This window comes from Ciconia boyciana, chromosome 4 (genome assembly GCF_034638445.1).
Source record: "Ciconia boyciana chromosome 4, ASM3463844v1, whole genome shotgun sequence".
Taxonomy (NCBI): domain Eukaryota; kingdom Metazoa; phylum Chordata; class Aves; order Ciconiiformes; family Ciconiidae; genus Ciconia; species Ciconia boyciana.
Window position 1 is genome coordinate 45,679,949 of NC_132937.1, and position 13,808 is coordinate 45,693,756.

Genomic DNA, 13,808 nt, shown 5'->3' on the forward strand with positions numbered 1-13,808 from the left:
AGAGCCTGTGCATGCCCAGCCAAGGACAGGATTTTGCCCACAAATAGCCTGGCTGAATTAAATTAAGCAGAAACATTGCCATACAGATTCAACTGCAAAGTAGCGTGTCACGGTACGGCAAGTTTATGTTGCAAAGATATTGTATTGGTCAAACTTGATTTAAACCACCAATTCTACTGGAGGAAGATGAAAGCTTCTTTGTTCTTTGCTAGCAAATTTAATTCTGCTTTAAAAGGCCTTTGTCTTATATGGGCCTAAGACATTCTCAGTCACATTTAGTTAAAAAAACCCAACAACCTCCAAAACAATAAAATAAACAATAAAATGTTAAACCCAGGAGAAGAGGAAGAAATAAAGATATTTGGGTTTTTGTTTGTTTTAAGGAATTTGGGCAACACAGAAAAAATCAGATATGATGAAGAATGAAGAAACAAGTTTTAATGTGGACAGTACCCAAGCCTCTCCCTTCTCCCGCTGCTTGCAGCCGCTGAGCCCTGTTACAAAGCTACACAAAGCAACTGCATTTGGTGAAGAATTCAGACCGCACCTCTCACATTTCCGCTATGGCCCTCCTCCTCTTGGAGACATGGAAACATTCCAGGGGTCCTTGGAAGGAGGGTCTCGGAAACGCAAGAGCATGCCAACAAAAATGCCTCCTTCTATTGCCCTCGAGGGTTCCTCATCACCACCAAACAGACCTGAAGATCACAATGACATAGGCTCTTCCAGTCTCCCCCTGGTGTTCCAACAGCCAGCACAGCCCAAGTACAGCTCCCAGATGATCGACCTTTGCAACTTTGGTTTTCAGTTCTACAGAACTCTGGAGCACTTTGGAGCCAAGCCCATTAAGCAAGAACCAGTGAAGCCTAACATGGCATGGCCCAGTAGCCCAGCATTCATGCAGGCTCCTTACCCTTATTATCCTAAAGTCCACCCAGGCTTAATGTTTCCTTTTATTGTGCCACCAAACTTTCATTTCAGGAATGCCTTTCAAATGAAAAGACCTCCAGAGCCACCCTTCAGGAGGGCTGAAGTAAGAGAAAGTGGTGAAAATAAACAGAAAGTGGAAAGAGTAGATGTCAACCTTCAGATAGATGACAGTTACTACGTTGATGTGGGAGGTGAACAGAAACGCTGGCAATGTCCTATGTGTGAGAAGTCCTATACATCCAAGTACAATTTGGTCACCCATATCTTGGGGCATAGTGGCATTAAGCCACATGCTTGCACCCGATGTGGCAAGCTTTTCAAGCAGCTGAGCCACTTGCACACACATATGTTGACACACCAGGGCACTCGGCCACATAAGTGCCAGGTGTGCCACAAGGCTTTCACTCAAACCAGTCACCTTAAGAGACACATGATGCAACACAGTGACATCAAGCCTTACAACTGCAGGATCTGTGGCAGAGGTTTTGCCTACCCCAGCGAGCTGAAAGCACACGAGTCTAAGCACGAGAGTGGCCGAGAGAACATTTGTGTGGAGTGTGGCCTGGACTTCCCAACCCTAGCTCAGCTGAAGAGACACTTAACAACCCACCGTGGCCCTATACAGTACAATTGCACTGAATGTGATAAGACCTTCCAGTACCCGAGTCAGCTGCAAAACCATATGATGAAGCACAAAGACATCCGCCCATACATCTGCACTGAATGCGGCATGGAGTTTGTGCAGCCCCACCATCTCAAACAACACTCCCTAACTCACAAGGTAAGCCAGCATGGGTTGCACGCTCACCTTGCATCAGAAGGTAGCACAAGGATTACAGGCTACTAAAAATGCACTTATGTACCTCCTCGGAAAGAAGGTAATCAGCCTATAGAGCTTCATGCTGGCCCTTTGCCAGCTGGAGAGTTTTATGCACAGCAAAAACCCCAGCAGCGCTGGCAATAGTAGAAGCTAGATGTCTCTGTCAGTCTTAAGTACACACAAAACCCGCTTTGTTATAAACAGGAGTTCAGTTAAAGCACCTGTATTACTTCCCAACACTGTATTCACATCTCTATTTCTGGGTTTTATCTTCAGAATGGCCTTCTATAACATAATTTTGTAGAACTGTATAACTCCCCCGAAATTTTACAGAAATTTTCTGCTGAAAACCAGTTCTATTGCTGTGCTCTCTTAATTGGGAAGTAGGTGGATTTGCAGTAAACTGTATGTATGCAGCAAAAGAAAGTATATTATTACTCATCAGATTTTGAAGAATCATTATAATGAGACATTCAGGGAAAAAACAACCTAAGACAAATTCCCCTTTGTGCATAAGTTATCCAGAATGCCAGTTAATAAAAGTGGACAGGCAGGACCATAATCCCAGTCAATTCATATCAAGTGTCAGTCTTGCCACTGCTGACAGCAATGACAGCAGAGTCAGTTTAGGCTAGGAGCGGGCTTTGGAACACATCCAGAAAGACTGCTTTCAAAAACAGGAAAAATGAAACTGTTCCATTCAAGAATGTCTGAAATTGGCTTATCCACCTTTACAAAAATGTTGTTAAGACAAGTCAAAACACCACACATTTTATAAAAATGTGCTTCCAGCTTTGCATAATTTTCCTTTAACACTTGAATTTTGGCTTTTATATTAAAAATATTAAAAATACAGAAAGCTACAGCATTTCAGTCTTATAGACACATTTTTTTAAAAAAACCCAACAACCTCTACTTCCACATTTGCTTTTTCTTCCCTAATATATGATTATGATTTCTGCTCTTTTTGGAGATTCCCTGGTCTTCGGATTTACCATGCATAATTCTACTAATTTAAGACTTGGTAGTTTTTGTCACAGGAAATGCAATGCCCCTGAGCCTTTAGAGAGCTTCTACTTCTTTGTCCACAGCTGCAGGTGGATTCAGCTGTGAACATAATTAACAGTACTTAGCTGCCCAAATGCAGCCTCACATCAGATAGGCAGACACTTAAAGCCACTGTTGGTGTTCACAGTTTTAGTTTTGCAATTAACTGTGAAAACCACTGACTGGCACAAAAGTAGAGATCATTTCAAGTCTTCTTTGCAATGGGGGCCTGCAGGAGGAGTAATTGCTTTTGGCACTTCACTAGTAAATCTTCATTACCTTCAGCAAGTTATACCCAAACTCTTAAAGTGTTAGTGGTAAATTAATTGATTTTTGTAACATCTAAATAACTTTCTGAGGAGCTGGCAGTTAGACCACATGGGTGTGAGCAAGAATATTGAATTATGCATTAGTAAATTGATTGAATGGCATAAAAGGTGCTAGAACCTTTGTAAACATGAGATAAAATGAGATCATTCCATTAGGGTTAGTGCAAGTCCCACTAAGAGTGAACAGTTTTTTCTCTTCATTGAATGTAACATGTATATTCTTATTTGGTGACATTGCTTGACTACTTCTCGATTACTTCAGATTATTTTCTATAGCTTTCTTCAAAACAGGGCTATGTCCTTTCTAGAAGCTAATGACACTCAATTATCAAAGACAAGCACTACTTTAGTCTCTTAACTCTAAAAACCAACCTTTTATTTTTGGTCAATAAGTGCACACATTTGACCAATACTTTACATAAACAGCAGGGTAAGACAGAGAAGTTCTGCTCCTGACTATGTCTCATTGATTTGTAAACATACTGATGGAAACAAAACTCATTATTACATTAAGCTTACATTTTGTTTTCCTTCTCTGCTTCTCAGATTCTTATGAGAATTTGCCAGGAAAAAAATATATAAGTATGTATTACTTAAACAAATTATGTTAAAAGTGAAATAATTTATTACTTACTTTGCTAATGCAGAATGAATAATTCATGTATTGCTGTACTGCAGATGAAATGATCTACAAAATTTTCCATCTACAGAATTTTCTGATTTTTTTCTTTTCTTACAGGGTGTGAAAGAGCACAAATGTGGAATTTGTGGCCGGGAGTTTACTCTGCTAGCCAACATGAAGCGACATGTCCTGATCCACACCAATATCAGAGCCTATCAATGCCATTTGTGCTTCAAGAGCTTTGTGCAAAAGCAGACCCTCAAGGCCCACATGATTGTTCACTCTGATGTCAAACCCTTTAAATGCAAGGTAAGTGCATTTGGTGGCAGAGGCATTAACGCACTGGATATTTCTATGATATTATTATCTTGTGATATAGTAGAATTAGAAGAACAAGACTTGCTAACACATACTGCAGGTGCATTTAAATTAGCATAAACCATCCTGGGTTTCTTTCTTTATCCAAGTTCTGCTTACATAGCACAAAATAATGGAGGTAAATATTTGTGGTTTACTCCTTTTTCCTTCAATATCAGTTACTTTCATCCTCAAATATTTTTTTCTCCTTCATGAGCATTTAAATGCTACAGCGGTTTGAGGACAACAAGCATACCTGACAGTTGCTCAGTACAGCTATCCAAACAGAAGTTTAAGTGCTTAATAGCTTGAAACACTGACTAAAAACATAGATCAAGTTGTGCACCCTGCAGAGGACCATAGAAAAGCAGCAGCCACGACTTCTCACAGTGATGCTATGCGACAGGTCAGGGAAGGACTCAAAGAAAGCCACAGCAAAATACAACGGCAGAAGGGATTTGAATGGGCCAAGTGTAATTACCAAACTGAAATTCAGGGCAAGACATCAGCATCCTAACAGAACAGCCTCTGAGACCATCTGGCCTTTTTAGGATCCTGTGTGAGTTCCAGTTTGCTGCCTCCCTCCAGCACATTGGAGGCTGACATTCCCTTTCCATCCTCTCTTCTCCTCCTTCCCCATAAACCTTTGAGGCTTTGGCTTTCTTGACCATGTTAATCTCTAATATCTTCCATATGAATTATTCATGTTTATATTCTTAGTCAGTATTGGACACATCTGTTCCTTTTGCTGCCTATCTATCTGATTCATTACTGCAGCCATACCTTGTGAAGTCAAAGGTTGTAGGTTTTATTCTCACTTTGATCTGCTCTAAGAGGGCTATAAATACAGAGTGGAGCATATTATCCAGTTTATGCCTAAGTAACTGAAGATTGATCTGGAAGCAATTTCTAGAACTCTTTCATCCAACATCTTTACAGAATTAAATATTTTCTTAAAAGGAATATTTCATCAAGAAGCAGAGCTGGATGAAAAATTTTAAATGGAATTATTTTCTCTTGAAAAATGTAGAACTCCAAAATGTCATAGAAAAATATGGCATTCAGTGATAATTTTAATAGGAAAATGTCAAAATGAATCTTTTGACTTCCTCATTTTGCTTTGATAACTTTGAAGCATTTAACTTTGAAAAAATAACAGCAAAGTCTTTCAACTTTAGCATTTTGTTTCATTTTAATTTATGTCCTATTAAAATGATATTTTGTATATTAGGACTTATGTTATTCTATATTGATGAAATAATTTCTGTTACTGAAATGCTTGGGTAGTTCCATGTCAAGTCTACTGGAGACTTTCATTCTTTGAGAACACCTGCAAACCTGTCTTTTTGTTCCCACTTGGTTAAAGTCCTCCTCTGATCCCTCAAATTTCAGAAAAGAAACTCAATTGTTTGATCAGCTGTTCTGGACCCACACTAATTTTTAGGTATGTGCAGATTAGTCAGAAGTTTGTGTTCAGGTTAGGGTTTGATGATGACAGACTATTAAAACTTAGACACGGCAATAGTTTGAACAGGGAACTGGAGTAGCACCAGTGTGTTTTCCAGCCAGTAACAAAAGCTCTACAGGAATACCTGTTTTTCTTATTTTTTTACTTCTCTGTCTGCACCCAATATTCCTAGGAGGAAAGAAACAAGTAAGCACAGTGAATCAGTTTCTCCTATGGCTGAAGGGGTATGAATCAACATCAGTGCCCCTGAACAGAGCAGAGATTGTAACAGTAAGCAAAGGGAGAATCAGGAATTGCTCTTTGGTGTTAGGAACATCCCTTGCCTCTCTGGCAGAGCCCTAGAAAGACTCGAGCAAGTATTTCTGGTGGGTATTCAGAGGGTTAAGGCAATGACCAGATAGCAGCCTTTTGGCACCAAGCTCCTCCTCAGCAGAAGGAAGGATATAGCTGTATGAACAGCCTGCTTAACAATGGCTCACATGTCCCCCGGGGAACGGCCTGCAAATAGATTTCATCTTGCTTTCTCTTGTACTTTTCAAAGCTTCCTGTTTTCTCACGGTCCTTTTGGACAGTTTACAGTCTTTCTCCCTCTCCCTCTCTCTTTGAGGAAAGGAACACCCTTCTTATGAAGAAAAAAAAAAAAAAGAAGAATGCAAGGGAAAGAGAGCACAGCAGTAGCCTTTCTACTTCACCACATGCAGTGGTTTTCTTTACCTTTTTCTCACAGCAAAAGAAAACATGAGGCTTTCCTATGTGTCTAATCACAGCTAAGCACAGACTATCTGAAGTGAGGGAGTAGCAAATAGTTGTCCCTTCTGTTTCCTCATCCAGCTGCAGCCTGGATCTGTGTTTGATTTTTCTCTGAAGAGTGAACTTCCCTGTAGCATGTAAAGGCCTGAGCCTGTGCTGCCTTTTTTATTTCTGTTTTAAAAAACCCAACACTGAAGAGTTCTGAAGGAGTTGCACCAACTGGTGCAATAGTGCTAATTCTGATTTGTAGAGGAAGCTTCTATGAAATTTACAGTTGTTTTTAGTGCTGAAGTAAAAAATGTTTCAGACCTCCAATAAAGAATGCAATGAAGTTTTCTCCATCCCAGCCAAATACACTTTGCAGCTGATGTTTTGAACTCCATTTTTTTCCCATCTAAAATCATGGGTTTAGATCAGGATTCAAAACCAAAGAAAATCTGAGAGATAAGTACTTTGGGAAGAAACAAAACAGACTGACAAATCTAGAAGGGTGATACTTCATGTGGTGGCTTAGGAAGACAAAATCTAGTGTTGAACTAATTCAGCTTTTCTAGCAAACTATACTGAAGTCCATTTCACCAGCCAGTGCAACACAGTGTGTTCAGCAGACTTGCAGCTGAGGTCTTTCTCTTCAGGGCTTGAATTTTGTTTTGTCTAAAATAGACCGCCTAACAAAAGGTCCACAAGTAAACCATGTTGTTCCTGCTATCCCAAGATCTCTTGCATGAGCTTTGCATTTCCCCGAGTGCTAAGGTGCTCTGTGGTGAGTTCTGCTTGAGCTCCCTCCCATGCAACTGGCTCAGGGTCGTCTTTCACACTCTGCTCATCAGTGCTCACACCCCTGCCCTGTCACAGAGAAAGAAAATCTTGTACACCTTCCTAGTTTGGTCTGCAGGCTCAGGCTGTTCTTTAAACACTAGCTGTGAACCCCAGCTAGGTCTGAGTTGCTGTCTTCCAGCATGTGAGCCCAAAACCTGCTCCCTTCACCCTCTGGATAATGGATATTCATCTGAAAGTTGTCTCGTGCCTCTTGAAAAGGATAGGTTACCCAGAGACCATGCCACACAGAGCCATCATTCTGAAAAACAATTTTCATATCTGCATTTCTTTCATTTTCCTGCCACACCTCTCCACTCTAGTCCCGTTTCCTCATGTACCCAGAGGAGATTTCAGGACAAGAACACATTACACAGCCCTAAGACTGTCCTTGACTTTGGGAAATGGAAAACCTCGTCCCTTTATTTAGAGACACAGAACTTCTATGCTGTAAGGAACTATCCTTTACGAAGTCCCCTGTCTTTTCATTATGAAGAAAGAGAAATAAATGTTGCCTTGACAGAAACAAAATAAATGCTCCTACTAGATCCATTTTAATACTCAATACCTTATAAAGATATAGATTTGCATGAAGTACTCTAGCCATTCACCTGTTCAACCTGATTTTCCTTGATTACCAGTTTAGATAGAGAAGTAAGGACCTAGCTATCAGAAAGCAAAAGCTAGTGAGAACACAGGTCAGCCACAATACAAGCAGATAACAAGAAGCTTTCTGCTAAGAAGTATTAGAGAGGTATTATTATTGGCATTCTTGCAGCCAGAGAAATATTGACATGTCAGAGGTCCTTCCAGCAGCTGGTCAAGACATAATCAGCTGCTGTTCTTCCTTGCGAATTTTCTGTGCTCATCAGTGTTTCTTCTCCTCTTTGTTTCCTCCCAGCACTTTCAGAGTGTTTTTTTGGTGCATTCATTTCCCTCAATATAAGTCATCTGGCATATTAGCTTTCTTTGAATGCAAAGAAGAGACAGTCGTCTTTCCTAAGTGGATGAATGACCCTTGGAATCAGATATCTTACTTTTACAAATTAATAACTCATTTTCAGTGGCTATTCTTTTTTTTTTCCCCACTGTCTTGGGAACACTTTGCTGATAAATTTATTTGCTAGAATGTTCATTTTAGCAAAATCACAGAGAGCAAATCATGGAAGAGAACTTATGCAGCTGAAGCAGATATTTTTTTAAAAGCAAGTGAAAATTTCCAGGCTCTTTCTTTTTGCAGCATTGACTCTGCTCTAGTTTTTATTTAAAAACAATACCCCTCCAAATTTTTTTATTAATGAACTGCTTCCATTTTCCCTCAAGAGATGTTTTAAAATGCAAAGGATACAGTACTATTTCACCAAGGATCATTCCACTGTCTACATTTCATCCAGATATTCCAGGTGATGGCTTTGTGAATTTGAATCAAAAAGTACTGTAGCAGACCTTCTGTACTACCAAAATAAATTAAATCAGAAGTCAGATTAGACCAAAAATTTTGTGGAATCTCAGTAATTGCTTTTTAGTAATTTTCTCCCAGATGAGTACACTGCTTGATGGAAGTTTCAATTACTCCATAATAGTGATTCTGCGTCATATAGTAATAAAGATCATTAAAAATAGTAAAGGCTGATGGTAAAAGTATTTGTCTAAAACCATTCCTAAAAAAGGAGCTGAAGTAGAAAGCAAACACAGCAGTTTGCAGAGGATGGAAATAGCCACTTGAATGTGAATAAAATTATAAATCCTGCTAAGGAAAGACCAGAAGACAGGGAAGATTAGAAGCTTGTAACAGTGATGTCAAACTCTCATGTCTTGAGAATATATCCGCTTTATAAGGGACCAGACTACAAAAGGACCCATCTAGATAAACAACAACAATGAAAAAAACCCCTTATTTTTTCATCAAAGGGAAACTTGCATGATCAATAGCTTGAGCTGGCAGGAACACGCTTCAGGGAAAGCTGAGTCATTCTTGCAGCCCCATGACTGTTTAAATTCCAGCTTACTCACCAGAGACACTGAAACACAGAAGCTGGTAAACAGAAGATAAGAGGATCAGAGAAAAATGGGGGAGCACGAAACAACAAAAAAAAGGAATTACTTTTTCTAGCTTTAAGCAAAATGTGCTGCTGTTTCATTTCCACTTAAGGAGAAGTAATATTCTGCTTGACTGTTTCACAGAAACCCTTCATTGGTTTTATTTTGTATCTCCATCTCTGCCTGGCGTTGTTTTTGATTAAAGGCTAGATTAGTAAACTACAAATGAAATGGTTCATCAGGGCAGAAAGTTATACTTCAAATTTCATTCAAGCTAAGAGCCTTCCAGGTTATGCTCTTAAGCCTCTCCCCTCCTTACAACAACATTCCCTGCTTTTGGGCAATCCTTGACTGTGTGTCCTAGTCACCAAATTTAAAAAATGGCAGCAGTGCAGAAGGCCCTAGATAGATCAGACTCAAGCTCTTGTCTGGATTTTAGACTCAACCTCTTGTCTGGATTATAGGATTTTTGCCTATATCTTTGAAAAACAAATTCCAGCCAGAAGCCGCCAGGGCTCAAGTTGAGAAGAGTAGGTCCTATTTAATTTTAAAATGTTCTCCTTGGAAGTACCCCTTTGAACTAATAATTTTCATTTTTCCTGTCTTTACAGCTGTGTGGAAAGGAATTTAACAGAATGCACAACTTAATGGGACACATGCACTTGCACTCGGACAGTAAGCCTTTCAAGTGCCTCTACTGTCCCAGCAAATTCACCTTGAAGGGGAACCTAACCAGGCACATGAAAGTCAAACATGGGGTCATGGAAAGAGGATTTCATTCTCCAGGTAATATTTTTCAGCAAGGTTGTTCTCTGAGAGATTTGAAGATGCATATCAGTAAACCCACATGAGCTTTGTACCACAGATCCATGATCTTGTACCATAGATCCAATGCTATTGGAAGAGATTGAATCCCATAAGCCTGGGAGGTTGTTATTAACTATCTATATTACTCTAGTGCTACAGATCCAAGATTCCCAAGGTAGTGACCCTTGTGTCAGAGATCTTTCAGACTAGATATCTGATGACACAGAGGTGCAGAGTGTGGTGGAGGAATAGATAGAGACAAAATGAGACAGTATTTATGAGCACAAAGGAAATAATTTTAGCACACTAAGTTGCTGTCATCAGGTGTTAGGGAGAATATGGTTAGTAGTGTGAGAGCAGAGGATTTATCGAGCCATACCAAATGTTCTTGTACCTAAAAGTCCAGGGCTCCCCGTCCATCACTGTGCGAAGCTGCGATATCCACAGCAGCACAGAGCTTCTCCCAGCATGTGGGTACCCTGAGACACAAATGGGAGTGAGACAGTGGAGACTCAGCCTTAGTGAGGCTGTGGCACATGCAGCTGGCCAGGGGAATGATTGGGTGACATGATCTTCCTGACTGAAGGTGCAGTTCCATTATTTTTTAATAAATGTTACAGATTCAAGGGGCTTGATTCCCAGAGGCTGACAGACCACAGCCTAGCAGCTGTGGACAAGAAGACATTTTTCCCTAGACACATCTCGTTAGGAGTTTATAGTTCTTCTCTCATGTTTGAGGTACATCATAAATCACAAATTCATTCAAAACTGACAGAAGCAAAAAATCTAGAAGATTTCCTGGGTCTTGCTCACTGCTTGTTGGATTCCAGTCTGGAATAGGAATGGAAGCCTGAATCACTCTATGTCCAGGAGTCTTGGTTATTATGTACCACACTGACATAACTGATGTTAGGCAAAGGCCATAGGCTCAAGACCCAGTTTACAAAGAAGCATGTGAACAGGAGGAGACACTCCTCCCCCATCTCAAAGTATATGGATTTTTGACTACCCAGGGTATCCTGCAAAGAATTTCCTATCTCCCACCTACCACATATACTTCCTAAAGTCAGCCTCATGTGTGCACACATGCCAATGCTGTCTAAAGAAGTGGGGGAATTAGGGAGGATTGTTTTGAGAGTTTGAGTATCCAAGATATTTTGTTTGTTAAGACTTTCTGGATAAATAAATCTTTCATGGGTAAGATTTCTTGGTGTTCCTAAAATTCAAGCTTTAGGGCAGCCTAGCACATATGTAAAACACATACTCTAATGACATTTGGCATAAAATTTACAAAGATCCTAACAGGTAATGAAATAAATGGCTCTTTTTTCCCTGTAAATCTCCTACAGCAACATGCTAGTTACACAATTACTTATAATTGAAGACAGCCTAGGAGCTTTTCAGTGTACAAAGGTTCTTCAGCCCTTGAGCCCTTATCAGACACAAGACAATATGTAAGAGCTGCCACCTGCTCATGAACCATTTTAACAAATACAACCTGTTGCAAAGTTACAGCTGTATCTAGTGAGGCTGCATAGATCCTGCAGAAACTGGACTCGATTACTGAGGGAAAAAACCAAACCAAACCAAAACAAAGCAAGTAAAATAGTGGCTTTCGTAGATATTGGCTGTTGGGTGAAATCCTCACCCCAGTACTGTCACTATTCTTTTAATTAAGATGGACTATGCCTGCAGTGTCTGAATCTTCCTCAGTGCATCCCAGTGCTCAGAGAGCATTTGAGTCCACAGATGCCTCCTGGGTAATGTCTGGATTTCCAGCAAGAGAAGAGACACTGACAAATGCTAAGACAAACCAGATAGAGGACTATACTCAGACTTATACTGCACCGCTCAGAGTCATCATTTATTTATAATGATTTCTTCAAGCTGAAGCACTATCTAGTGCATAGAGCTTTTCAGTGGCATGAGTGGCTTCTCAGTGGATGAAAGAGGAAAAATTAAGGAGAGTGGAGATCGTAGACTGCTGAGACTAGATTGTCTTTTCATTTTTAAAGGAGTAACTTTGAACAAAAGTGTCCATAGAACAAACACATTAACATTTTTTTAATCTCTTCCAGTCATCTGGGAAAAAAAATTTACAAAACCTGGGACTTTGATTATGGCCTGTGGTGCTTTAGATCAAAGTTTTCATTTAAAAAAAAATAAGAAGGAGCAAGTGGGTAGGTTCACTGCCAAAAATAGTTTGCGAGAGGCCAGGCCACTTCACTTTTATTCCTAGCTCCCTCATCAAGTGCTTGGCATGTACAGCACCGTGTTTTGTGTGTCCTGACCTGGTTCGGAAGTGTATACAATAGTATTTCTTTTAACATCATCTCAAAGTAGATGCCATTAGATGTAAACAGTGAAGCACTTGGAGGTAGCTGGGTGGAAGACAAAGGTAAAGTATGACGTAGAAGGCTGCCTCATGTTTTATTTTTTAACCAGGTATCACATAGTAAAATTTCCTATATATAAATTGTTCCTTTTCTCCTTCCCTCAAACCGCTACAAGGTTTTGGAAGAGGAAGAATTGCTCTGTCCCAGACAAGTGTCTTGAGAAGCTTGGAACAGGAAGAGCCCTTTGATCTTTCCCAGAAAAGCCAAGGGAAGGGAATCTTATTTCATTCAGATGGTGAAAGTGCCAAGGGAAGCTCATGCCAGGAAGAAGAGGAAGACAACTGCTATGAGCCAGAGCGGTACAGCCCTGCCATGTACCACCACGACGACAACAAGCTGTACGTGGCTAAAGATCTGTCTGGCAAACCTGAGTGCATGATGAAGGACTTCAGAGAGTCCTACTGCAATGAGAAGGAAGAAGTGCTAAGTGAGGGAGGACTGGAGAAGAGAATAGGAAATTCAGACAAACAGGAGAGCCAAGGAGAGAGAGACCTTGCAAAGAACAAAGAACACTTCAGCTTTATATCCTTTGAAAAGGCCAGACTTGGCCACTCTCTCTCTGATTACTTGTATTTCAAGCACAGGAACAAGAGTTTGAAAGAATTGCTGGAAAGAAAAATGGAAAAACAAACAATGCTTATAGGCATTTAAAACGGACATTTTAAAACAGCTGGAAAATGGGGACCAGATAGCTTTTAACATGAACTGTAATTTACCAAAGCCTGGAGGTTTGTAGTAGTCTTTAGAAATAAACAAGCCAAATTAATAAAAACAATTTAAGGTAAAACACATACATTAAAAGAATAAAGCAGTCCAAGGTCACCAAGAAATGCAATAGGTATTGAACAATAACATTTTCATACTTACCCATTTGATGTATAACACAATGGGGTGGGTACAGAAGTTTATTTTCCTTTATCTGGGGTGGTAGAGACTTATACACAATTTTCTAGTTATCAAAAAGCAACTTACTTTAGCGTTTGAGTTATTATCTCACTAAATATATATGAACACTTCTAACCATATGTCTCAAAAAAAAATCTGAAAATACTAAGTATTTCACAGTATAAGCAAGAGTACTATTAAATATGGTGTGCATGAAAGTGCTGTCACTCTCAGAACTAACACAGTCCAAATACTTTCATTTACTGAAGTGGCTGTTAGTTCAACCACTTAACTATGAGAAATGGGAAACAAATTAAGAAGAAATACTGATGTCTTGTGAGATAGTGAAGAGCACCTCTGTAAGGCTTTGAAAGGACTGGAATTTATTACAGTCACAGAACCTTTTCCTCTAGCACAAGGGATGTTCGTACTTTGCTATGTTTCAGTCATTATGGGAGTATTCAGCAATTCTTCAAGTGAAATAGCAGGGACTGTGTTGACATTTTGTTCTACTGTCTGCTCAAACCAATACATCGAATGA

At 39.8% G+C, this 13,808-nt stretch overlaps 1 protein-coding gene across 1 annotated transcript; it reads left to right on the forward strand.

The window, feature by feature from the left end:
• Window positions 1-403: 403 nt before the first annotated feature.
• ZNF366 (zinc finger protein 366) lies at window positions 404-13,033 on the forward strand. The gene is made up of 4 exons (XM_072860434.1): window positions 404-1,711; window positions 3,866-4,057; window positions 9,791-9,965; window positions 12,498-13,033. Exons 1-4 carry the CDS (start codon window positions 413-415, stop codon window positions 13,031-13,033), a joined length of 2,202 nt encoding a protein of 733 aa, XP_072716535.1. The 5' UTR covers window positions 404-412.
• The last annotated feature ends 775 nt before the right edge of the window (window positions 13,034-13,808 follow it).

Coding starts and splice junctions, on each gene's coding strand:
- ZNF366 (XM_072860434.1), top strand. CDS start 413: ATGATGAAGAATGAAGAAACAAGTTTTAATGTGGACAGTACCCAAGCC. Junction 4,058..9,790: donor TCAAACCCTTTAAATGCAAG/GTAAGTGCATTT, acceptor CTGTCTTTACAG/CTGTGTGGAAAGGAATTTAA. Junction 9,966..12,497: donor AAGAGGATTTCATTCTCCAG/GTAATATTTTTC, acceptor AACCGCTACAAG/GTTTTGGAAGAGGAAGAATT.